Raw genomic sequence first — 25,841 nt, forward strand, 5'->3', positions numbered from 1 at the left:
TCTGAATTCATTTAAGGAAGTGTTTGCTAAAAGTCAATCATTCTCACATCATCTTCAAGATTTTAGGCCACATCAAAATTCTTCTTGTACAGTTTTTTACTTAATATTTTCCTTTAAATTAATTATTTTTGTTTACATTTAAGAGGAAACTTTATGTCACTAGTTAAAATATAAAAAGTTTCTTTCTAATAGATATGGAAATAAAGCAAAAGCTACTAAAGTTAAAAACACCCTCTCTGTGCATCACTCCAAGGTCATCTGGTATACACTAGGGGTGCTAGGATCATGCTGCCTTTAGGGCAGAAGCTGGACTAAAACAGAAGAAATTGTGCCTTAAAAGTCCATTTCCATTGTCTTTACTAATTTTAAAAGGTTGAACAGCATTGCTCTGAAAATCGTATCACTACTTAAGAGCTACTTTCTATTTTAAAAAAAGGAGCTTAAAGCTCCTATTTTATTTGAGATACCCAATTGTTCACAAACAGAATTTCATAGCCAGAGAAGCAATGGGAATGTTTATATGTGGAAAAAAAATCCAGGGACTTTCCTGGTGGTCCAGAGATTAAGACTCCACACTCCCAGTGCAGAGGGCATGGGTTCAGTCCCTGGCAGAGCAACTAAGATCCCACATGCACAAGGTTCAGCCAAAGGGAAAAAAATCCATCTATTTCCAATGCAAGCAAATGGGGATTCTACCATACCCTGGATCTTGTACAAAGAATAATTAATGAATTAAGTTGCCAAATGGAAATAATCATCCCCATGTAACAGGTATAGGTCCTAATTACAGGTATGTGATTTTGCTGCACAAAGGTTAATTTACAAGGGCAATTGGTTGGACTCAAACACAAACACATTAGACTAGCAATTGGAAATACCTAGGGTTAATCACAGTTAAGTTCTTTTGCCTACATAATCACACACTCATCAAATATAAAACTAAAAATATTAAACAAGCCATTCAGTCCAGCTCCTGACAGGGTAGGACTGTTCCTCACAAAAGAAATTTAAAAATCAGAACAAAGATTTTCTCTAGTTGAGTGCTCAAAGTTCTATAGGTCTGAATTTGTGCTATTACATATTCCATCAATCTTCAAGCTTCCCTATTCTCTCCAAGATAGTATCATTACATCCTCCTATTCTTCCACTCTCCTCTGAATTTTTCAAAGCTGGCTTGCCCATGGGTACCCACCACTAGGGAAGATGCTCTGCAATTAAAATTAGCCAAACTCGGCAACATATGGGCCATGATTCAAAGGCACTATGAGGATAGATAACACAGGTGGTGAGATTTAAGCTCAGGAGACAAGCCTGCCTCTCGGAAAACAGCAACTGTATCTAAGAATGCAAAGAGACAAAGTCACACATACACAAACCTACCGCTTCTCATTATGCTGACCCCACAATTTCCCTTTTCAAATTTCACTCCTTCATATTTGTACCCTGTTGGGGGAATAAAACCAAATAATTTATCTTTCATCATTGGAGCAACTATTTAATAAAGTATCTATGGTTTAAAGCAGATGGGCACAGAACAACTCTTGCCCAGACATACTGTATAACATCTTAGGTTCCCTGTGGAAGCAATAAGAAGAGTCATGATTTTTCATAGTTAATTCTTCATAAGAAACCTGTGGGAATAATTGGGAGAGGCAGACTTCATCGAACAGGAATAAGCCTTATGATAGCATGATATTCACATACACGTTTCTTAAATTGAATTCTGAGGAGAACTGTTGCATTCCAAGAATGCTAGAAACCCCATAAATTCAAACTAGGAGCCCACTGTGAGCCACAGCAGAGAGCCTCCTTATTCCTGTCCACTTTCATTAACCTGCATTCTGTGTTTAAAAGCAGAAGAGAAAGATTGAAGTAATTATCAAGACACATTCATGCCTTGGTCTCAGACTGAATTTGTATCAATTTTGATGCAGCAAGCTTAGTCCCTAATTTTCACAAAATCAACCTTTGGATATAACAGTTTCCATTATTTAATAAAGAACCACATCAGAATTTCAAATCCCTAAAATAGGGATCCTTGACTGCTCTCTGTTAGAGCAGAACAAATCTAAATCCTCTTCTCCAATCCTCATCGTTTTTATTTTCTTTTTTACTTTTCCTTCTTTTACCTGGAGTTTCCATTGCTAAACCACCCTACTCATTTGTTAACACCAGCATCTTCCCCACAAAACTTAAGGTAAGCTGACAGCAATTCTTAGCTCTGGTCCCAATGTGCTGTCATCAAAGGTAACATCCAAATGCTGAAGAATATTTATTAACCTTTAACTTAAACTGACAAGCAAGCTATTAACAAAAGTTATTCACATAAATTTCTTTACTAAATGTCCCCAAATTTAATAAGTTGTTTAAAAGAACAGTGCCATGCAGATGCCTCATTTTGCATACTGATTTACTCAGACTGCTTTCTGCTCATTTTCCCCCAATTCCAGCCCAGAATTTTATGAGAATATGAGAGTAACAGCCCTGGTTACCTGTTGGAGTGGTCACCATGCATTCTTTATATGGTAGCTGATTCAATCCCTCTTCCACAACAAGTCTGATCTAGAGAGTCAAAGGAAGAATAATTTGAGAACTTGCTAAGAATCTCCTGTTAGCTGTTAGCCTCAGGAGTTTAACACCGGGCAAAAAGTCAACAACATACTAGGCAAGGATTTAACTTATAGCAGTAGGAAGGGCGACCCTATCATGTGTTAGATTCAGTTCAGTTCAGTTCAGTCTCTCAGTCGTGTCCGACTCTTTGTGACCCCATGGACTGTAGCACGCCAGGCCTCTCTGTCCATCACCAACTCCCAGAGTTTACTCAAACTCATGTCCATGGAGACGGTGATGCCATACAACCATCTCATCCTCTGTTGTTTCTTCTCCTCCCACCTTCAATCTTTCCCAACATCAGGGTCTTTTCAAATGAGTCAGCTCTTTGCATCAGGTAGCCAAAGTATTGGAATTTCTGCTTCAGCATTAGTCCTTCCAATGAACACCCAGGACTGATCTCCTTTAGGATGGACTGGTTGGATCTCCTTGCAGTCCAAGGGACTCTCAAGAGTCTTCTCCAACACCACAGTTCAAAAGCAGCAATTTTTCGGTACTCAGCCTTCTTTATAGTCCAACTCTCGCATCCACACATGACTACTAGAAAAACCATAGCTTTGACTAGACAGAGCTTTGTTGGCAAAGTAATGTCTCTGCTTTCTAATATGCTGTCTAGGTTTGGTCATAGCTTTCCTTCCAAGGAGCAAGTGTCTCTTAATTTCATGGTTGCAGTCGCCATCTGCAGTGATTTTGAAGCCCCCAAAAATAAAGTCTGTCACTGTTTCCAGTTTCCCTATCTATTTGCCATGAAGTGATGGGACCAGATGCCATGATCTTAGCTTTCTGAATGTTGAGTTTTAAGCCAACTTTTTCACTCTCCTCTCTCACTTTCATCAAGAGGCTCTTTAGTTCTTCTTTGCTTTCTGCCGTAAGGGTGGTGTCATCTGCATATCTGAGGTTATTGATATTTCTCTCAGCAATCTTGATTCCAGCTTGTGCTTCTTCCAGCCCAGCGTTTCTCATGATGTACTCTTCATATAAGTTAAATAAGCAGGGTGACAATATACAGCCCTGACATACTCCTTTCCCGATTTGGAACCAGTCTAATGTTCCATGTCCAGTTCTAACTGCTGCTTCTTGACCTGCATACAGATTTCTCAGGAGGCAGGTGAGTTGGTCTGGTATTCCCATCTCTTGAAGAATTTTCCACATATTTCTGTGATCCACAGTCAAAGACTTTGGCATAGTCAATAAAGCAGAAGTAGATGTTTTTCTGAAACTGTTAGATTTTCTGTTAGATTCAGAGATAGAACCAAATGTCAGGTTGCTTGCTGCTAGGTATCCAACCTTGGTGAGGCACATGATTGCCACTAAAGGCTCAAGTATGCCTTCTGATTCTCATTCAGTTAGTCCAGGCTATATTATGAGAAATGCAAAACCACAGCAAGTGCAAGAGTATGGCAGGGACACCATATAATATAATATACTTCTGATAACTCTGGAAATAGTGCCCACCGGGAACTGCTTTGCTTGTTTATTTTTTTTTCAATTACAGTCCTTTCTTTTATTGGAGTTCCAAATTTTAAAAACTGAAAGTAAAGCAATCATTCAGTCATTCAGATAAAAGAAAAGCATCTTTACCTGAGTTACCCATCAGGCCTACTCTGACCTGCCCTAGCTCTTCCCAGAACAAGTTTCTGGGTATCTAAACAAAACTGTTTGCATGTCGACTCCATTAAAAGTCATTTCTACTACAGGGGTCAACTAACTATGAGAACAGTTCTTCTCATACCTGTTAAATGTACACAGTTCACAGTTAGACCTCTATAGAGGTCTACAAAATGCTCTCCAGAGTAGTTTCTTTGGGGCCCAATAAGATAGAGATTTCCTGCAAGGATTTTTTTTTTCTCCCCTAGACTTAGGGTTATTTATAGGGTCTTTCACTTATATAAGTTCCCTGGTGTACAAGAACTGATCATTGACAGAAGTTTTCTCATTCAGAGAATTCATAAGGTCCTTCACCAGATTTTCTTTTTTTTGGGGGGGTTGCAAACCCAAGAAGGCTCTCCACTTAATGCTTTTGCCACATTCAAGGCAAATACACAAATTTTCACCTGTATGGCTTCTCTGTAACTGTAACTGTAATAAAGTCACAGTTATGTTAACAGGCTTTTTTCACAACTGTTGGGGTTTCTTTCCAGTGGGGCTTTCTGACGACCAATGAGGCGTGCATACTGTCTGAAGCACTGTTTCACAGGTCATTAAAGAATATCATCCTCTGATCTGAATTCTCTTGGAATGAGGAGAGGTGAGCATTGCTAGAGAGCTTTCTCACATTCAATGAACTTGTAAGTTTCCCACCTGTATAAATCCTCTTGTGGGTGATCAGACATGAGCTTGGGCTGAAGGTTTTCAAAAAACTCAGGGAATTTGTAAGGTTTCTCACTGGAGTGATTGATAAGGTTCTGTAAAGACAGCTCTCTGGTCAAACCATTTCTCAATGCCTATAACTGCAGATTTTCTGGTCCCCAATAAAGTCTGAGCTCTGAGGAAAATCTGAGATTTGCTTTGAGTTCTCCATCTTAAATGAGTTCTCTTACACTGTAAATACATCTTTTTCTGTTTGTTTGTTTATGGTATAATAACTTCTTGTCTGGTCAAGACATCTGTGAGGCTTCTGATACATGGGGAGGGCTGAGCTCAAGAACTTTCTCAGCCACATTACAGATATAGGGTTTTTCACCAATGTGGACTGTCTGATGTTGAAGAAGGGCTGAGCTCTGGTGAAAGCTTTTATCACAGACACTATTTATAATGCAGCTCCTCTGTCTGAGTTCTCATTTTCTGTTGGACAACTAAGTCCATGCCTAGGAAGAAGCCACTCTCACATGCAAACCACTGATGCAGTTTCTCTTCCATGTGAATTCTTTGATGCACAATAAGGTCTGAACTACAGCTGAAGCTCTTCTCATATTCAAGGCATTTAAAAGTGTGAATGTGAGTTGCCTGGTGCCTGATGAGGTTGGCACTCTGGGTAAAACTTCTCATACATTCCAAGCATTTATATGGCTTCTCACCTGTGTGGACTCTCTGGTGTACAATAAGGTCTGATTTCTGGCCAAAGCATTTCTCACAGGCACCACACTTATAGGGCTTCTCCCCAGTATGTACTATTTTATGAACAATGAAGGCTGACCAGTGTCGGTAACTTTTCTCACACTTATTACATTTGTAGGGTCTTTCACCAGTATGAGTTCTCTGGTGGCTAATAAGATCAGATTTCCCACTAAAAGCTTTTTCACACTCCAGACACTTAAATGGTTTTTCACCCGTGTGAGTTCTTCTGTGCCTTATGAGGTTTGTACTTCAGCTGAAGCATTTATCACACTCACTACACAGATACGGTTTCTCGCCTGTATGGCTTCGCTGGTGGACAAGCAGATCAGAGCTCTGACCAAAATTCTTGCCACAGATATCACATGTATAGAATTTTTTACCTGCATGCGTTCTCTGCTGTCCTGAAAGGGCTAAGTGGTGCCAAAAGCTCTTCTCACATTTGCTACATTTATAAGGTTTCTCATAACTGTGGATCCTCTGATATGAAATAAGATCTGAGCTTTGGATGAAGGTTTTCTCACACATATCACATCTATAAGGTTTCTCCCCAGTGTGGGTTCTCTCACACATAATAAGAGCTAAGTTTTCAAAAAAGTTTTGCTCATGTTCAAGGCACTGGTATATCTGATCATCTATTTGAGTAATCTCATGCACTTGAATAAAAATCATTTTAACCTTCTGAGGGCATACATGATATATTTTCCTTTTTTGAGTTCTCTGATTATATCTCTCTTCTGAAGTGTACATTGTCTATGGCTCTCTCCTAGGGAGTTTTCCACTGGTCTTCCTGACCCATCATTTTCTTCATAGTCACTTTCTTGATAAGAACTTGAAAGATACATCTGTTTTAAGCCTTTCAATCATGAGTAGTTCCTCTCTGCAAGTTTCCAGCATCACATGCACTCATTCTTCATGTGGTATTTACAACCCATAACAAGAAAGACTCAAGACTGTCTTCCTTTTGGCTCCAAAAGGTCTCCAGTCCATAGTTATTAACAATACTCAATTCTTCCCTCTCCCCGGCTGCGGCCGGCGCTGCCCCTCCGCCTGGGAGGACACTTCCGGTTACTCTCCGGCCACTCGGGGTTTGGCTTTCCCAGCGGCCGCAGGGTCCGAACAGTGGACCTAAGGGCCCACCTTCGGGAAAAGACGGAAAGCAAACCTGGGAGGCCAACGAGAGCCAGGGGCATCCTTCTTTGCGCGGCTCGGCAAGGGTAGCTGGGGCCAGCCATCCAGTATGCGATTTAGGGCCAAGGCCAGCTAGCTTCCCGAGCCCTTTCAGCCTGGCTGGGAAGCGGCCGGCGCCGCTTCGCCTTGTTTAGTACTTTGAAATAGTTAAGGTGGATGCTTTTTAACAAAGGCCCACCATGATGAGAAATAAAGCCTGAATTTCTTAGGAGGAAATAAATGAGTGGATGGAACTGAACCAATTTACTGATCTTGAAGTAGGATCCAGTTAAACGTATTAGGACTTCAGCTTTAAAAAAAAAAAAAAAAAGGCTCCTAATGATCTTAATGTGTACAGAGCAAAGAATCCATCAGAACTACAAGGAATATCCTTGCAGTTATATAATATCCAAAACCCATCAGATAGTCCTATGAACATCCAGAGGCCACTACAAAAAGGCAGTGCTGAGTCTGTAGAGCACATTTTCTCCAATCAGTATTATATTACTGATTAAGAACAGCAGAGAGAAATGTCAAGCCCTATGCTCTGTTATCACAACAAAACACCCTGCTGCCATTAAAATGATAAATGTTAAATAGGCTGCACTGTGTCAATCTGGAGTACCAGAGGGTCCAGGAACCTCATGAATACTGTGTGTGTGTGTGCATAGTCACCTCTAGCCACCACCATCTGTGGAGACTAATGTTTCTTATGAGCAAAGTACAAGGAAAGAAGAGGATCATTTTCTTTGAAGAGCCTTGTTTTCCTTCTAGTAATACTACTCTAAAAAATCTTACCACCTGCCCACCTCCTGCAACTTTGGGACAAGAATTAGTGTGTCCAAGCTTTACAGGAGAACATAAACCAGAAGAAGGGTTTAACCTATTCTCAAGAGTTAAAATTCAAAATCTGAGTGCCAGGAAAGCCAATCCTGACAAACTCAAGACAGAATTAATGTCAACTATAATAGGACCCTTGTGCTAGAAGAGACAGTATACTAGAAATTCCCATCACCAGAAACCTCAACAGCTCCAGTCCCTACCACAACCACAACTGACCTTCCACACCCTCCACCCCCAATATCAGGACCTTCAAATCCAACTGCAGAGAACAGAGAGGTCCAAAATTACCATCCACTCAGGTGAATTTTGCCCCGGGTCCTTATTATCTAATTTGACTAAGATATAATGCCTACCCTTTCAAGCAAGCATTTTATAATAACCATGATCTTAATTCCTATGTTCTATAGGAAAATGGCACAAGGAGAGCAAAAGAAAGAAAGAGAGAGAAATCATTTTCTATCAGTGAACACCAAGATCTCTTTTTCCCCACAGCAGCCACTGATACAACTATCTTGAACCCTTTGGTTTGATAAAAGCAAAAAGAAATAACCTATCACTCCAAGAATGTCAACTACATTTATCTTGATGCAATCCAAGGATTTTTACTGCCCCTGGAAGCTCAAATAGAAGTGGCCTTTGAACCAAGAATACTTAAAAGTCAAAAGTAGAATATGTACCGTCTACACTCTTTTGGAATAAAGATTTCCCTAGGAAAAATGTACATGAAGAGTTTCATACCTCCCCCCACCAATATCATCACATTCCCTTTAATAATCTGTCTTCTACTATCTGGTTATAACTATAAGCTTAATAAATCACTTTTCTTTCTTTCCCAGACTAAACAATGAGAACAGTATTTAGACTGTAAACCACACAAGATCAGGGACCCATGTCTTTATGCTTTACCACTCAATCTCCTGCCACCTACAACACAGTCTGGCACAGTGTCTGACTCACATGAGTTCAATGTATATTTCATGAAGTGATGAATACTAGCAACCACAGCAGAACATGTGTCAACCTCATTCCAAGCACTAAACAAACTTAGATATACACACAAGAAGTAAACAGGGCTTACCTAAGACAGCCCAATTTGGCCTGAGATCCTCTCAGATGACACTAGCTAAACAGAATTGGGCTTGGTCAATCCTTAACAGGAATTCCCTAAGTGTAGACAGTATCCACATGTGAAGATACTACAGAAAATAAGAGGCAAAATAGATATCCATCCCCATGTAAACTATAAGATAGTTATTAGCTTTTGTGCATTCTATGGACACCACAAGGGTAACTACTAGGTCTCTTTACATCTTTGGTTTCCTTTTAATTTACTTCACTTCACTGGCCTAAGAAGAGGTACTTAAGACTCAGGATCAAGTTACCAAGATCCTCTTGAAAAGTAGTGGTACATCAGAACTATAGACAGCGAGTTTGTAGGCAATGATTTGAGGTGAATGTGACTGAGGCAGAGTTTTAATGCAAAAGTAGAAACAACACTTGCAAAGTCTAGCAAGATGTTACTTGGTACCATCTCTCTTAACCCCAGAATGTTCTCAAACAAAAAGTCCTTGGGCTACTATGATTTTAACACTAGGAACAACAATGAAATGAAAATTGAAAGCTTCCATCAACCTACCAAACGATCCGCAGAAAACATGAAGTCCCCTCTACTGGCTGTCCTAAAAAAAAAAAAAAAAGTACAGGTTTTAGTCTAGATTAGAGCTTTAAAGTGAAATATTACTTAACATATATACAGTAACAATGATATTAAAACCTATTACATGCTAAAAGCTTACCTGTAATAGACTATTATTGAGACATGATATTTTTCACTAGGATACAGGAACCTAAATGGAATGACTTGATAAATATTATTGAAAATGCTCATCTGATTATCATTAGAGACAGAAATTGAAAAGATCATGTAGCCTCCCACTGAACTGCTCAAGTATATACTCTTCAACCAGAAGATGAACAAGTTCCCCCTGGAAAATGGCAGCATATCCAGAGCTCAAGTTAAGAAAAAAATTTTGCAGTAAGAAAACCAGGTTCTCCCCATTCTCACGCACCATTCACCCCAATCTAAAATCCTTATTACCAACATAAGTAACCGTCTGCTTTGCCTCTAATTCTTTTTGGAATGAGAACTGTACAAACAAGTTAATCCTCTATTTTGTTATTGCTTCCAAGAACACATAAGCTAATCAACAAGACCTTTTTCTCAAACTATTGATAAATTTTTCCGTTTTTCAATCAAATAGCTTATTCCATAGATCTTTCTACCAATTTCCTGTACAATTCCTTCTGGTCAGTATTTTCAGATCCTGAGGTACCCAAGTAATAATAATCCAGGGTTGCACCTACCCACAAACTGTTAAACAGCCAAAAGGGAAATGTTATAAGGCTGACATTTTTTTCTTTTGTAAAAATCTATTATTGTTCCTCCTCCTCTCATGTAAGTTAAATGATCTGACTGATTTACAGTTTATATACTTAAATATCCCCACCTGCCTGCCCATTGCATACCTAAAATATTCCCCAACATAGCATCAAAATGACATATGCGAGCCCATTTAGTATTAGTATACCCATTAATCACAACTCTTTTTCAAGCTGCATTTACTTTCTCTGACAGGAAAAAGCAATGAAATATCCCTTACACAAATGGTGTTAGGTTTCTTAGAGTAACCACAGTTCTTTCATTATTACAGATACTAACTCTCTAAAATATAGCAAGAATATAGGTCTAGGTCTGTATTCTTTATATATAAATACTCCCTAACCTCAGAAAACTCTATCCACATGACTACACACAGAGAGCTCATTAAAAACAGGCTTTAGGGGCTCCCCTGGTCGCCCAGTGGTAAAGAATTGCCTGCCAGTGCAGGAGACACCAGTTCAATCCCTGATCCGGGAAGATCCCACATGCAGCGGAGCAACTAAGCCCATGTGCCACAACTATTGAGCCTGTGCTCCAGAGCCCAGCAGCCACAACTACTGAGCCAATGTGCCACAGCTACTGAAGTGCACGCACCCTAGAGCCCATGCTCCACAACAAGAGAAGCCACTATAATGAGAAATCCCCGCATGGCAGCTACAGAGTAGCCTCAACTCACTGCAACTAGAAAAAAGCCTATACAGCAACAAAGATCCAGCACAACCAAAATAAATAAATAAAACAGGCTTTATTTTATGTATTGCGGTTTTCAAATAAAAATATACTATTACATCAGCACCTTTCATTTCTATAAGTCTTCACAACATGTTTGTCAAAGAAATAAAAGTCAGTGAACCACACACACACAAAAAAAATACTGAAGACTACTACCCTGTTTGGCAGACCTACACAAACTTATGTAAGCAGCCAGAACACAATTTTTCAATAGGGTAGAAAAGTCTGGATTCTTTAAGAAAAGTCTTAAAAAAATATCCAGTAATATATTTTGAGAACACACCTGAAATGTTTGTCTTTAATTTCTGATCAGTTACACATAAATATATTACAAAGAAAATTTATATTAGGTTAAATGATGGAGTTGCTCAAATTCATTATTTTACTTTAGAATAAGACATTTTAACATATTCACACTCTCCTTAAAAATATCAGCTTCAGTTGACAACTTCTGCATGATAAACATTTCTCTACATTCCAAAAAAAGTACACGATGTGAGAACCTAATAAGAACCATCATCTCTTGATAGTTATTTGACTTCCAGTAAAACTCAAAGTCATCCCACTACGAACAGTAATTACTAACCTATACACTGCTGTTTTTGACAGATTTCAGACTCATTCCACTTACTTTGAATCAATCTAGAAATTAAAGTAAAGCTAGAATACAGCAAGTTGGTTGCATTTTAAACAAAACCCACAGTGGTCTTTAATATCCACATCTAAATCCTTTACATTGTTAACACCAGAGTTTCATTAAGCAGATATTTCCTGTTAGATCAATCAAGTTGCATATAATCTCTAGGCCCCTACTTTAGACCCAACACTGGACTAAAGTATGTGTTAATAAAGATGTTTTAATGTAAACCAGATCCCAGGTCTTATTCACTCTATATACTTCATTTCAAATCATAACTCTATTCACCTCTGTCTCAAAACCATTCTTTAAAAAAATCTATCATACTGGAAACAAAGTTTTGAGGGATATTTTAATCATTTTGTATCTGATAACTTTCCCAAATAAAATGTAATACAAGATCATCACAAAACAACAAACACACTGACACACACCCCTGGATTATTGTATAATATATTCAAATATTTAAACAGTGATATCCAGGCGCTCATAATTCAAAGTACAGAAATCTAATTAATGTTGAGTACCTTTTAAGTTGTGTGAACTCCAAATAGGATTAATAATGCAGACCTAACCATATCTGAGAAAAGTGTCAACTTATCTTGACACTTTGCCCAACAAATATGCCACACATCTGTAGTAACAAAATGAAAAATGAAAGCCAAAGATACCATTAAAAAAAAAAGATCTTCACAGCGAAACAACAAAAGAATGAGAATCAGGCCAGAAACCATATCCTCACTTCAATGTGGATTTGGTAAATCGGACTCTTACCTACTTGAGACAGTGTATAAAGCACTTTAAAGTTTCCAGAGAAGCTATAGCAATTGTATATAGTTTAAAACATGGACATCTCAAAGCAGACCCAAACCAAGATGAAATCAGGCGAAATCTCTGACCTTACTTTCAAAATGGGCCAATAGGTATTTACTTATCATCCACAACATATGGAACTATGAGAGGAATGTTATATAATATGAAAAAATTAAGACTTCAAGTAGAGATCTTCTCCTCTCTTCTTAGACCTCACTACTACTATTAACTACTTTGCTATTGCTGCTGCTACTACTACTACTACCACTACTACCACCACTAGAGGAATTCTCTAGTATTTTAGAAGACATCCTCTCCTGGGGCAAATACAACTTCAATTTCTACAGCAAAAACTGTCATTTGATCACTACCTGCTACTTATCTATTCAAAATAAACTTGAAAACCTCGCCTCTTTATAAGAAAAATCATTTTAATAACTGTACACAAACACCCAAGCATACAGATTTATTTAGAAGGATTTTCTTAAATGGTCCAAAAGTAACAATAGGTAACAGTAATATACATATACTACTCCCTTTCCCACAGATCACCATTTATTAAAAGCTTCCTTGGTGCTAAGCATTAAGCATTTTTGATGCATTATCTGATCTAATCCTCACATAATCTTAACAAGTAGAGTCTGCTATTATCAATACCACTTTTTTAGTAATGAAAGTAGAGAGGCTTACAGAGGTGAAGAATTCCAAGGTTCTTCCCAGCCTGAAGCTAAGTCCCTGAATAAAGCTATTATCTATATTTTGCTATAATAAGGGAAAGTTTACTAAAAAGTAACCAGTTTTTAGGTATATTTTAATGATATTTATCTCCCTGTGAATCAGACAGGCATTTACATACAACGCAAATAATGAAATAAAGATTATGGCAGCCAAATCATTAAAATGTTCCTTTTTAAGATGGAGAAGCTACTATTATAATGTGGCTTGTAAAGAGTTTATTGTTGTTGTTGTTCACTCAGTCATGTCCAACTCTTCACAACCCCACGAACTGTAGCACAACAGGCTTCCCTGCCCTTCACCATTTCCCGGAGCTTGCTCAAACTCATATCCATTGAATCAGAGATGCCACCCAACCATCTCATCCTCTGTCATCCCCTTCTCCTGCCTTCAATCTTCCGCAGCATCAGGGTCTTTTCTAGCTGATTCTTTGCATCAGGTGGCCAAAGTATTGGTTTCACTTTCAGCATCAGTCCTTCTAATGAATATTCAGGACTGATTTCCTTTAGGATTGAGTGGTTTGATCTCCTTACAGTCCAAGGGACTCTCAAGAGTATTCAACAACACAGTTCAAAAGCATCAATTCTTCAGCACTCAGCCTTCTTTATAGTCCAACTCTCACATCCATACATGACTACCGGAAAACCATAGCTTTAACCAGACAGACCTTTGTCAGCAAAGTAATGCCTGCATTTTAATATGCTGTCCAGCTTAGTCATAGCTTTCCTTCCAAGCAGTATGAGTCTTTTAATGTCACGGCTGCAGTCACCATCTGCAGTGATTTTGGAGCCCCTCCAAAAAATAAAGCCTGTCACTGTTTCCATTGTTTCCCCATCTACTTGCCATGAAGTGATGGGACCGGATGCCATGATCTTTGTTTTCTGAAAGTTGAGTTTTAATCCAGCCAGCTTTTTCACTCTCCTCTTTCACTCTCATCAAGGGGCTCTTTAGTTCTTCTTCGCTTTCTGCCATAAGGGTGGTGCCATCTGCATATGAGGTTTTTGATACTTCTCCTGGCAATCTTGATTTCAGCTTGTGCTTCATCCAGCCTGGCATTTCACATGATGTACTCTGCATGTAAGTTAAATAAGCAGGGTGACAATATACAGCCTTGACATACTCCTTTCCCAATTTGGAACCAGTCCATTGTTCCATGTCCGGTTCTGTTGCTTCTTGACCTGCATACAGGTTTTGCAGGAGGCAGGTAAGGTCCCATCTCTTTAAGAATTTTCCAGTTTGCTGTGATCCACAAAGTCAAAGGCTTTAGTGCAGTCAGTGAGGCAGAAGTAGATGTTTTTCTGGAATTCTCTTGCTTTTTCTATGATCTAACAGATGTTGGCAGTTTGACCTCTAGTTCCCCTGCCTTTTCTAAATCCAGATTGAACATCTGGAAGTTCTCAATTCATGTACTGTTGAAGCCTGGCTTGGAGAATTTTGAGCATTAATTTGCTAGCATGTGAAATGAGTGCAATATTGTGGTAATTTGAACACTCTTTGGCATTGCCCTTCTTCGTGAGTATAAAGGGTATATAATTAAGGTTAATATAAGAATACACCCTTTTAAAATGATTAAATTAAAATGTGACTCACAACTTAAAAGAATTTAATTTAAATCAAACCCCATAAATTCAAAAAAAGATTTAAAATAAGTAAAAAAAAATAAATAAATCAAACCCTAGCAGTATTGAATTAGGTACTATTTTTGAAAATGAGGATTATACACAAGGATTGTCTTTAGCATTTGCTGTGGGAAAAGTTAAGTCTGGGCATAAAGTTGCCACATTTAGCAAATAAAAATACAGGACACCCAGCTAAATTTGTATTTCAGAAGTGTGTCACATACAATGTTTAGGATATATTTATACTAAGAAAAGTATTCACTGTTTATCTTAACTCAAATTTAACTGAGAGTCCTGTATTTACCGAGCAACCTAAGCTAAGGAGGAAGAACTAATTCGGACTCAATTTTAGCCCTAATATGATCTTGTTTGTTTTTGCTTAAGCAACAGGTTAAAGGGAAGTAAAAATAGTTTTTCTGGCAGGTTTAAACCAAAGGAATATTTCACTAAGAGTTAATGTTTAGTGGAAGATCCAAAAAAACATAAGCTCTACTTTCATGGTGGTTGTGGTAGTTTAGTCACCAGGTCATGTCCCACTCTTGCAACCCCATGGACTATAACCTGCTAGGCTCCTCTGTCCATGGGGATTTTCCAGGCAAGAATACTGGAGTGGGTTGCCATGCACTCTTCCAGGGTATCTTCCCAACCCAGGAATCAAACCTGCGTCTCCTACACTGCAGGTGAATTCTTTACCACTGAGCCATCAGGAATAGCAAGTTCTACTACCACAGCTATTTTGTTATGTCATCATTACAAAAAGAATAGCTCCAATGTTTGTCATGGTATGCAGATGATTTAGAAATTATTTTCCTCCTCCTCCCTTCCCACTCAAAAAAACAAAACCCCAGTCTTGGAGCAAACCTAATATGACATGAAAAACAAAAACAAACAAAAACAAAAAATAGTTTTTAGAGTGCTACCTGCCAAGTATTAAGTCATCAGGATCACAGCTCTAAGAATCTCATAAAATAGTGGCATTAATTACTTATTAATTAAACCTCAAGGCAGAGTTCAAAGTAAACATTTGAGATCAGGTAGAAAAAGTTGTTCAGTCGCTCAGTTGTGTCCAACTCTTTGTGACGCCATGAACTGCAGCACGTTAGGCTTCCCTGTCCTTCACTATTTCCCAGAGTTCGCGCAAACTCATGTCCATTGAGTTGGTGATGCCATCCAACCATCTCATCCTCTGTCGTCCCCTTCTCCTCCTGCCTTCTATCTTTCCCAGAATCAGAGTCTTTTCCAGCACTGGAAAATACAACAGAGACATGTATAAAGAAGCAACACCCTCACTCCTGGCCTTAAGCAAGTTAGAAAATTCACACAGAAAACCAAAATCATGTCCATGATTTAAATAACTTGTAGGTCACAGAGTTTTCTGTGATTGATTTTTGGTTTTGTACAAGCTGAAGGGGTTCTGAGATTTCTTCAGTCTCAGGGTGATGCCAGGCTAGGCTCTCTAGGCTGGCTCTGTGCAATTTAGAATCCCTGGTTCAGCCTACACCCCACAACCAAAACCAGCCAAATCACAATGCAAGGGAGAATAGCCATTCTCCCATGGTCAGTGGCCCAGACTGATTACAGCACAAGCACCTATGGTATCTGAAAAGCTACAAGTGCTCAGATTCCACCCAACTACTATTCAACTCTAAGGATGGGTTCCAAAAAAAAAAAAAAAGACTCCTCAAGCAATTCAAATGAACAGCTTTGGTTAAGAACATTACCAAGACAAATGACTCAAATCACATCAAGCTGCCTTCATATTAAGGCTGCACAGGATGTTCATCCATCCTGAGGTTAACTGTCTTCCCATCAGGTGACTAAAAAAATCCACATGGCTGAATGCACTCCTTCTTTAGTGCTATTTCATGGACTAAAATAAGATTGTTCAACTTTCATTCAAGCTGCCTGCTGCCATGGCAAAATCCCTTTGAGGGCAAATATACAGGAAACATGCAATAGTTCATGAAACAGCTTTACTTTAATGTTTCAGGAGACAAAAGAAAACCAATAACAACAATAACAGTGGGGGTGGTGGTGATCTTTTAAATACATTGCACTGCCTCACATATGAAGTCATGAATTATGTTCAAGTGAACTGTGCATTACACTCAGATTTTGCTGCTTTTACTATATAAAGGAGGCAGAAAGGGAAGGATGTGTGGTTTAAATCCATTGCAACAACAAAAACTGTAAATGAAGCAGTTGTTTCTGAGTTCACCAGTGACACCTGTGTGACTTGAGTAAATTATCTGATCATTTGATATTTAGATTACTGGATACTCAGAAAACCATTTCTTTGAAATTCAATAATACAACCAACATATTATGGTGAAAATATTGTGCAGTTCAAAAAACTAAACACATTTAAAATCAGCACAATGTTCTCAATCTTGCCTGCTTTATGTATTTACAACATGCAGTCCTCTTACTCAACTCCATTTCTCCATGCCAAAATCAATTTAGAAAGCAATTCCTTCACTAAATAGATACTAAGGACCAGGAACAATAAAAGGAATAACAAGTACTCCAATGGCTTCTATCATGAGACAGTTCCATAGTGCACATACATAATGTCACATCAAAATAGAGGAAAGCGTAAGGGTCCAAGGAAGATAGACTGTGATAGATACGATAACTATACACATGTAAATATAGCTGCTTTAACCACCAGCACTCTACACCCAGTCCCCCAAAGGGGATGAAACAACAGGTCCTGTTTGTGTGAGAGGATACAAATTTTTGAAGATAAAGGAACAGAGGCCTGTATTAACAAACAAATTTGAGTAACAAAAACAAAACTGTCTCCATCCTAAATAACTAAGCATTGATCCAGTTCAGTTCAGACGCTCAGTCATGTCCAACTCTTTACAACCCCATGGACTGCAGCATGACAGGCTTCCATGTCAATTAGTTATCAAAATTAGCATCAATTAGTTATCAAAAATTGTAGTGAGTTTTTCTATTCTGTATCATAGCAGGATAAAAATTATCTAGGCTCTCCCATGTTTTTTTTTTTTTAAATAAGGATGTGAGTTCTGTATTTTGGAGATTAATCCCTTATTGATTACTTTATTGAGAATATTTTCTCCCATTCTGGGGGTTGTCTTTCATTTTGTTTACAGTTACCTTTGCTATACAAAAGGGTTTTTTTTGTAATTTATTTTTTAATTGAAGGATAATTGCTTTACAGAATTTTGTTGGTTTCCACCAAACATCAACATGAATCAGCCATATGTCCCACCTCTTGGACCTCTCTCCCATCTCCCCCCTCATCCCACCCCTCTAGGTTGTTACAGAGCCCTTGTTTGAGTTTCCTGAGTCATACAGCAAATTCCCATTGGCTACCTATTTTACATATGGTAATATAAGTTTCCATGTTACTTTCTCTATACATCCCACCCTCTCCTTCCTCCCCCTGCCTCCATGTTCATAAGTCTGTTCTCTATGTGTCTCCATCACTGCCCTGCAAATAATTTCATCAGTACCAAGACCTAAATATAAGACCAGAAACTATGAAACTCTTAGAGGAAAACACTGGCAGAACACTCAATGACATAAATCAAAGCAAGATCTTCTAGGACCCACCACCTAGAGTAATGGAAATGAAAACAAAACTAAATAACTGGGACCTAATTAAACTTAAAAGCTTTTGCACAGCAAAGGAAACTGTAAACAAGGTGAAAAGACAACCCTCAGAATGGGAGAAAATAACAGCAAATGAAACAACTGACAGAAGATTAATTTCCAAAATATACAAGCAGTTCATACAAGTCAATAACAGAAAAACAAACAACCCAATCAAAAAGTGGGGAAAAGACCTTAACAGACATTTCTCCAAAGACACACAGATGGCTAACAAACACATGAGAAGATGCACACCATCACTCATTATTAGAGAAATGCTAATCAAAACTTCAATGAGCTATCACCTGATACAGGTCAGAATGGCCATTATCAAAAAGTCTACAAACAGCAAATCCTGGAGAGGGTGTGGAGAAAATGGAACTCTCTTGCACTGTTGGTGGGAATGTAAATTGATACAGCCACCATGGAAGAAGATACGGAGATTCCTTAAAAAAAAAAAAAAAAAAACTAGGAAAAAAAACACTATTAGTTCAATCGCTCAGTCGTGTCCCACTCTTTGTGACCCCATGGACTGCAGCACGCCAGGCCTCCCCATTCACCACCAACTCCTGGAGTTTACTCAAATTCCCGTCCATTGAGTCGGTGATGCCATCCAACCATCTCATTCTCTGTCGTCCCTTTCTCCCACCTTCAATCTTTCCCACCATCAGGGTCTTTTCAAATGAGTCAGCTCTTCACATCAGGTGGCCAAAGTATTGGAGTTTCAGCTTCAGTCCTTCCAATGAATATTCAGGACTGATTTCCTTTAGGATGGACTGGTTGGATCTCCTTGTAGTGCAAGGGACTCTCAAGAGTCTTCTCCAACATCACAGTTCAAAAGCATCAATTCTTCTGCACTCAACTTTCTTTATAATCCAACTCTCACATTCATACATGACTACTGGGAAAACCATAGCCTTAACTAGATAGACCTTTGTTGGCAAAGTAATGCCTGCTTTTTAATATGCTGTCTAGGTTGGTCATAACTTTCCTTCCAAGGAGCAAGCGTCTTTTAATTTCATGGCTGCAGTCACCATCTTCAGTGATATTGGAGCTCAAAAAAATAAAGTCTGACACTGTTTCCACTGTTTCTCCATCTATTTGCCTTGAAGTGATGGCACCAGATGCCATGATCTTTGTTTTCTGAATGTTGAGCTTTAAGCCAACTTTTTCACTCTCCTCTTTCACTTTCATCAAGAGTATCTTCAGTTCCTCTTCACTTTCTGCCATAAAGGTGGTGTTATCTGCATATCTAAGGTTATTGATATTTCTCCCAGCAATCTTGATTCCAGCTTGTGCTTCATCTAGCCCAGCATTTCAAGTGTGATGTACTCTGCATATAAGTTAAATAAGCTGGGTGACAATGTACAGCCTTGACATACTCTTTTTCCTATTTGGAACCAGTCTGTTGTTCTGGAAACTCTGGAACCAGTCTGGAACTCTCTTGCTTTTTTGATGATCCAGCGGATGTTGGCAATTTAATCTCTGGTTCCTCTGTCTTTTCAAAAACCAGCTTGAACATCTGGAAGTTCATGGTTCACGCATTGTTGAAACCTGGCTTGGAGAATTTTGAGCATTACTTTACTAGCATGTAAGATGAGTGCAATTGTGTGGTAGTGTGAGCATTCTTTGGCATTGCCTTTCTTTGGGATTGGAATGAAAACTGACCTTTTCCAGTCCTGTGGTCACTGCTGAGTTTTCCAAATTTGCTGGCATATCGAGTGCAGCGCTTTCACAGCATCATCTTTTAGGATTTGAAATAGCTCAACTGGAATTCCATCACCTCCACTAGCTTTGTTCATAGTGATGCTTTCTAAGGCTCACTTGACTTCACATCCCAGGATGTCTGGCTCTAGGTGAGTGACCACACCATTGTTATTATCTGGGTCATGAAGACCTTTTTTGTATAGTTCTTCTGTGTATTTTTGTCACCTCTTCTTAATATCTTCTGCTTTTGTTAGGTCCATACCATTTCTGTCCTTTTTATTGAGCCCATATAACTCATCAATCCCACTCCTAGGCATACACCCTCAGGAAATCAAAATTGAAAAAGACACATGTACCCCAATGTTCACTGCAGCACTATTTACAATAGCTAGAACATGGTAGCAACCTAGATGTCCATCGACAGATGAATGGATAAAGAAGCTGAGGTACATATATACAATGGAATATTACTCAGCCATAAAAAGGCATGCATTTGAGTCAGTTCTAATGAGGTGGATAAACCTAGAGCCTATTTTACAGAGTGAAGTAAGTCAGCAAGAGAAAGATAAATGTCATATATTAATGTATATATGGAATGTAGAAAGATGATACTGATGAGAATATTTGCAGGGCAGCAGTGGAAACACAGACATAGTGCTTTTTTAAAAAATTCTTTTAACTGAAGGATAATTGCTTTACAGATATGCAAAGCTTTCAAATTTAATTAAGTCCCATTTGTTTATTTCTGTTTTCATTTTCATTACTTGAGGAGATGGGTCAAAAAAAATCTTGCTGCATAACTTAGAGTATTCTGCCTATATTTTCCTATAAGAGTTTCACAGTGTCCAGCCTTACATTTAGGTCTTTAATCTATTTTGAGTTCATTTTTGTGCACGGTGTTATGGAGTATTCTAATTTCATTCTTGAACATGGAACAGTAGAGTTTTCCTAGCACCACTTACTGAAAAAACTGTCTTTTCTCCACTGTATAATCTTGCCTCCTTTGCCATAGGTTAGGTGACCACTGGTGCAAGAGTTTCTCTCTGCACTTTCTATTCTGTTCCATTGATCTATATTTCTGTTTTTGTACCAGTACCATAATGCCCTTATTACTGCAGCTTTGAATATTTGCAAAGCAGAAATAGAGACACAGATGTAGAGAACAAACTTATCAATACCAAGTGGGGAAGGGAGGTTGGGAGAAATTGGGAGTCTGGGATTGACATTTATACACTACTATGTACAAAATAAATAATTAATGAAAACCTACTAGAGCACAGGAAACTCTACTCAATGCTCTGTGGTGACCTAAATAAGAAGAAAAACTAAAAAAAAGGGATATAAGTATATGTATAACTGACTCATTTTGTGGTACAGTAGAAACTAATGCAACATTGTAAAGCAATTATACTCCAACAAAAAGTTTTTAAAAAGAATGTGAATTCAACATACAGTTAAATTCCCTATACTGTCTCCCAATAGCTGAAAAAAACAGCACCTATTGAATCTGAACCATGCACAAATCTAAACATGAAGGCTTAAAATGCCTCAAATGCACATAGCTCTTCAGAATTTATAACAAATGTTCAAAGACAGTATCTTGTTTTAGCCTCCTTGGAGTACCATATTATGAACATACTCATTTTACAAATAATAAAGCTGAAGCACAGAGATGCTAAACTTCTTTCCCTAAGATCACTCTGGATCCTGCTGTTTCCTTCCCAATTCAGAAGAAAAAAAATTTGCTTATGCCCAGGTTTACTATACCACCTGGGCTTTTCTGAGTAATGAAGTAAAATCAGGTATTGATACTGTCATATAGTCATATATGAATGCTGAATGCCACGCCCTCTCCAAGTTTTATAAAAATTGTGTGTGAAATCTGATGAAAGCAAAGGAATCCTCATCCCATATAAAGACACATGTGCAAATGTTCATAGCAGCATTATTCATATTAGCCAAAAAATGGAAACCAAACCACCCAAAGGTTCATCACCCAATGAATGGATAAACAAAATGTGGTATATCCATAATAGTGAAATATTACTCAGCCAAAAAGAAATAGTGTACTGATAGAAGATGGGTGAAGCTTGAAAACACCAGGCTAAATAAAAGAAACTAGTCACAAAAGGCCACATGTTGTATGATTCCATTTACATGAAATGTCCAGAATAGGCACATCAATAGAGACAGAAAGTAGTTGAGTGATTGTCTAGGGCTCATGGTAGGTTGGAGGGAAATGGGGAGTGACTGTTCATGGGTATGGGCTTTCTTACTGAGGTGATAAAAACATTCTAAAATTTAATGTGGTGATGGCTACAAAGCAATGAGCATACTTTAAACCCATTGGATTGTACACTTTAAAAGGTGTACTGTATGTACATAAATATAGCTCAATAAAGATGCTATTTAAAAAAATTTACAAACAGACATACAAATAACATTTGCCAGATAATTCCTGAAGGTTTGTTAAAGCCCTGAAGCCCATCTACAGGTGCAACACAAAGTCCAAGACAGCACAGGTCCAAGACACAAGGTCAGCAACTCTTGCTGTAAAAAAACAAGAATCATCCTATTTTCTTTTTTACAGATAAGTTTTATTTCAGTTCCCCCTGCTACAACTGCCAAATCTATGCCTCCTACTTTTTAAGATCACTACTTCATTAGTTCACAAGACCACAATTTTCAACACTGATTAATTAAAAACCGTTAAATAGTATACTTTCACAAATATAACTTTAAGAGCTACAAAGAACTTTTAGTAATTGAGTGACAATTGCTTGAAAGACATAGCTGGAATTCAAACATGTAAAAGATAAAATTTCTGTCCTCAAGGAGCTTAAAATTGAATAAGTGAGATAAGAGCAAAACAGCAGCATACAAACAGATGGTGAATCTTGCATTAAAAAGGCCAGGAAAGATTAGCAAGAATAATGATTAAAGGAAAGCTTCTTGGCAGAGATAGACATTTAATGTTGAAGAATAGGTAGGATTTGAACACACAGAGGAAAAGTAAAGAGAATTCCAGGTGCAAACAGAAGTTGGGATGTTTCAGAACTGTTCCCAGGAACCATGAAGAAGGGCCTTAATGTTCATCTAAGTATCCTGACTTTATTTGGTAGGCTCGGAGAAACCAAAGAAGGCTGCTGTAAATCCATGGCTGATTCATGTCAATGTATGGCAAAAACCACTACAATATTGTAAAGTAATTAGCCTCCAACTAATAAAAATAAATGGAAAAAAAATTTAAAAAAGAAGGCTGCTGAGTAGGGCAGTTAGCTAATCAAAGCAGTATATCAAGAAGATTAAATGTTCAGTAATTTGGGGGAACATGCAGAAGAAAGAAAAACTGGGGACAAGGAAACGATTTGGGAGTCTGTTAAACGATATGAAGTGAAAGAGCTATGCCATCTGCCCTGTATCTGTTCAACGTGGTAAACCCATAACCCAGAAATTGTTGCTGCCCACGTGAAGAGGCACAGAACAGATAGCACGTTCACCTGATTCGAATGACTGAGGAATCAGTCATTAAGTCATTCGAACGAATGAATGAGGAATCAGTCATTCGAATGACTGAGGAATGACTCGAGACAAAGAGGAAACCGGAGGTTATCTAAAACGCTTCCTCCCTACAGAAAGCGACGTTAAGCACCGGTACTGGGAAAGAGTAGAAGACCTGTGTCGTGTGACACCACCCCTCAAAGAAAAGGCCCTGCCCAGATCCCAACAGACCAGCTTCCCAACGCCAAGAACCTTAGCCAATTTTACTTCCAATCCCCGCCCACCGCCGCGAGACCCTCCACCTCCCCTACCCCTTCCGCTCTGGCTTACTTGTCCCGGATGATAGTCTGCAGCTCCCGGATCTGATCATTCATTGGCAGGAGCTTAAGCTGCGCCCCGATCTGCCGGGAGATTTCGCAGTCCCCTAGGAGGGAATCGCTGGCTGGAGCGTCATAGTTGCCAGTGCCACCGTTGTTTTCTGAGCTGAGGGTGGCGCCGCCGGAGGCCTGAGAGTCCCGCTCAGCCGGTACGCTAGAATTGGCGTGCCCGCTGAGGAGAGTCAGCTTGGCCGCGGAGTCGCTGTTTCCCCCAGCGTGGGCCGGGATCAGGTCTCCAGGTTGCTGCGGCTCGGGGTTTTGGGTCGAGGAAGAGTTTACTTGCTGATTGTGACAGAGCATGGAGTCCGGACACCGTAACTCCGTGGCCATACACCAGTCCCCGGGCTGTCCCCGCAGCTACCGATCCCTACGGATAAAGAGCACAGAGAAACGGTCAAAGCTCCTGTGCTCTCCCAACCGTCTCGCAACCTCTAACCCCCTCTGCCCTCTCACCCCCTGGCTTCCGCCCCTTCCCTTTTGTACTCTACGTCCAGGCCCCGCCCACACCAGACGTACGTGCCCGCTTAAACTCATGATTGGCTTTGCTCCCTGCCGCTCTGCAGCGCACCGCTCGTTAACCCTTTGCGTCACCCTGGCTGCTTGACCGAACCTGACAAACGGGTGAGCTTCGTTCTCGGATCCTCCGGGAGCTCGTAGGGATTCTGCATGCAGAATTTGAGTGAGTGATAGAACCAGGAAAAAACTAGGAGTGGAGGGTGATAAAATGGTGACACACAGAGGCCCACGTTTTCAGAATTTGTGTCTTGCCAGAAAAGTTAAACTTAAGGAACTGCTGTAATCTACTGCTGTAATCTACTGTAAGCTTGCCTGTGTAACACAAAAAGACATTGAAAGTCTAGGAGCCAGCTGAAGAGCCAGCCCTATACTAGACTGTTCTACCAGCTGCAGCATCCCAAGCGTGCTTGGCTGCTAGAGCTTTCCTTATCTTTATTGGTTGAGCCCTACACTGTACAGTTACCATGGGAATTCTAACAGCATTTCAGGTCCACTACCGCTTTGTTTATTTTAAATATCTGGAAAGATTTTTTTTTAGTGTGCAGTCTCAGTATAAAGGCTTGAGGTAACGTCTAGGACAGTACTTTTCAACACCTTTGTGTATTAGAGCAATTGTAAAGTTTGTTCAAATGCAGATTGTTATGACTTACCTTTAAAATTCTCATTCAGTAGATCTGAGGTGGGACCCAAGAATCTTTATTTTTCACATGTAACCCAGAAATTCTGATTTTTTTTAAAGCAGTACTTTTTGAGAGCAGGTGACTTACTGGCTCCCTTTTTAAGGAGCTACAACCTGAAAGTCAGTAACCTACTAATTCTACTAAAAAATTACTGAGCAGTATTTAACAAGTGCCCTTCGGTCTCTGGATTTGACTTTGCCCATCTATAAGTGAGGTGCAGTAACTATTTGACCCCTAAATGTTCTTCCAATTTTGACATTCTATAATTCTATTTTGCCCTCCAAAAGCCAATTCTTAAAGTTCCTTGTTCCACACAGTAGCATAACCAGCATATGCAGAGATTCAAACAAATATGATTAATGGATAACAGGAATATTGAGGCCTTTGGTGAGACTTGAGTATTGATCTGGCTCTCTTTTCCATTTTCTCTTTGTTTGGTTGTTCTTTCCCTATTGGTATTAATGGTATTTTCCACCCTTTTTGTCTCCCATTTTCTTTGCTTTGTGTCTGACCCTCTAAGTCAGTACACTATTGGTTGTAATTATAGACAGCTTAAGTTTGATTGAATGAAAATTGCAGCCGTGTACTATAATCCCATTCCTTTTTGAAAGTCTGTGCATCTTTTCTCCTAGCACAGAGTATGACTCAAAGGTTCTCTGGGTTTAAAAACTGAATCTGCTAACTTGAAGTGGGCAGAAGCAATTAAATGGCTATTTTGCCAATGAGTACTCCAATGGAAAACATGGAAATATACTATTTTTTATTATCGATAATTTAAACACA

General features: G+C 39.0%; 1 protein-coding gene across 2 annotated transcripts in view; it reads right to left on the bottom strand.

Annotated features, from left to right (window-relative positions):
- Positions 1–24,323, bottom strand: part of UPRT (uracil phosphoribosyltransferase homolog) — a 29,829-nt gene extending 5,506 nt beyond the window's left edge. The window contains exons 1-4 of one of the 2 annotated variants that reach the window (XM_043896892.1): positions 23,816–24,323; positions 9,314–9,356; positions 2,493–2,562; positions 1,381–1,443 (exon numbers count right to left, since the gene is read on the bottom strand). In XM_043896892.1, the coding sequence (XP_043752827.1) occupies positions 1,381–1,443; positions 2,493–2,562; positions 9,314–9,356; positions 23,816–24,192 (553 nt within the window). In that variant the 5' untranslated portion in view covers positions 24,193–24,323. The remainder of the gene's footprint in view (positions 1–1,380; positions 1,444–2,492; positions 2,563–9,313; positions 9,357–23,815) is intronic. The other variant, XM_043896893.1, reaches the window with a different exon arrangement.
- Between the last annotated feature and the right edge of the window lie 1,518 nt (positions 24,324–25,841).

Source organism: Cervus elaphus, chromosome X (assembly GCF_910594005.1).
Source record: "Cervus elaphus chromosome X, mCerEla1.1, whole genome shotgun sequence".
Classification (NCBI taxonomy): domain Eukaryota; kingdom Metazoa; phylum Chordata; class Mammalia; order Artiodactyla; family Cervidae; genus Cervus; species Cervus elaphus.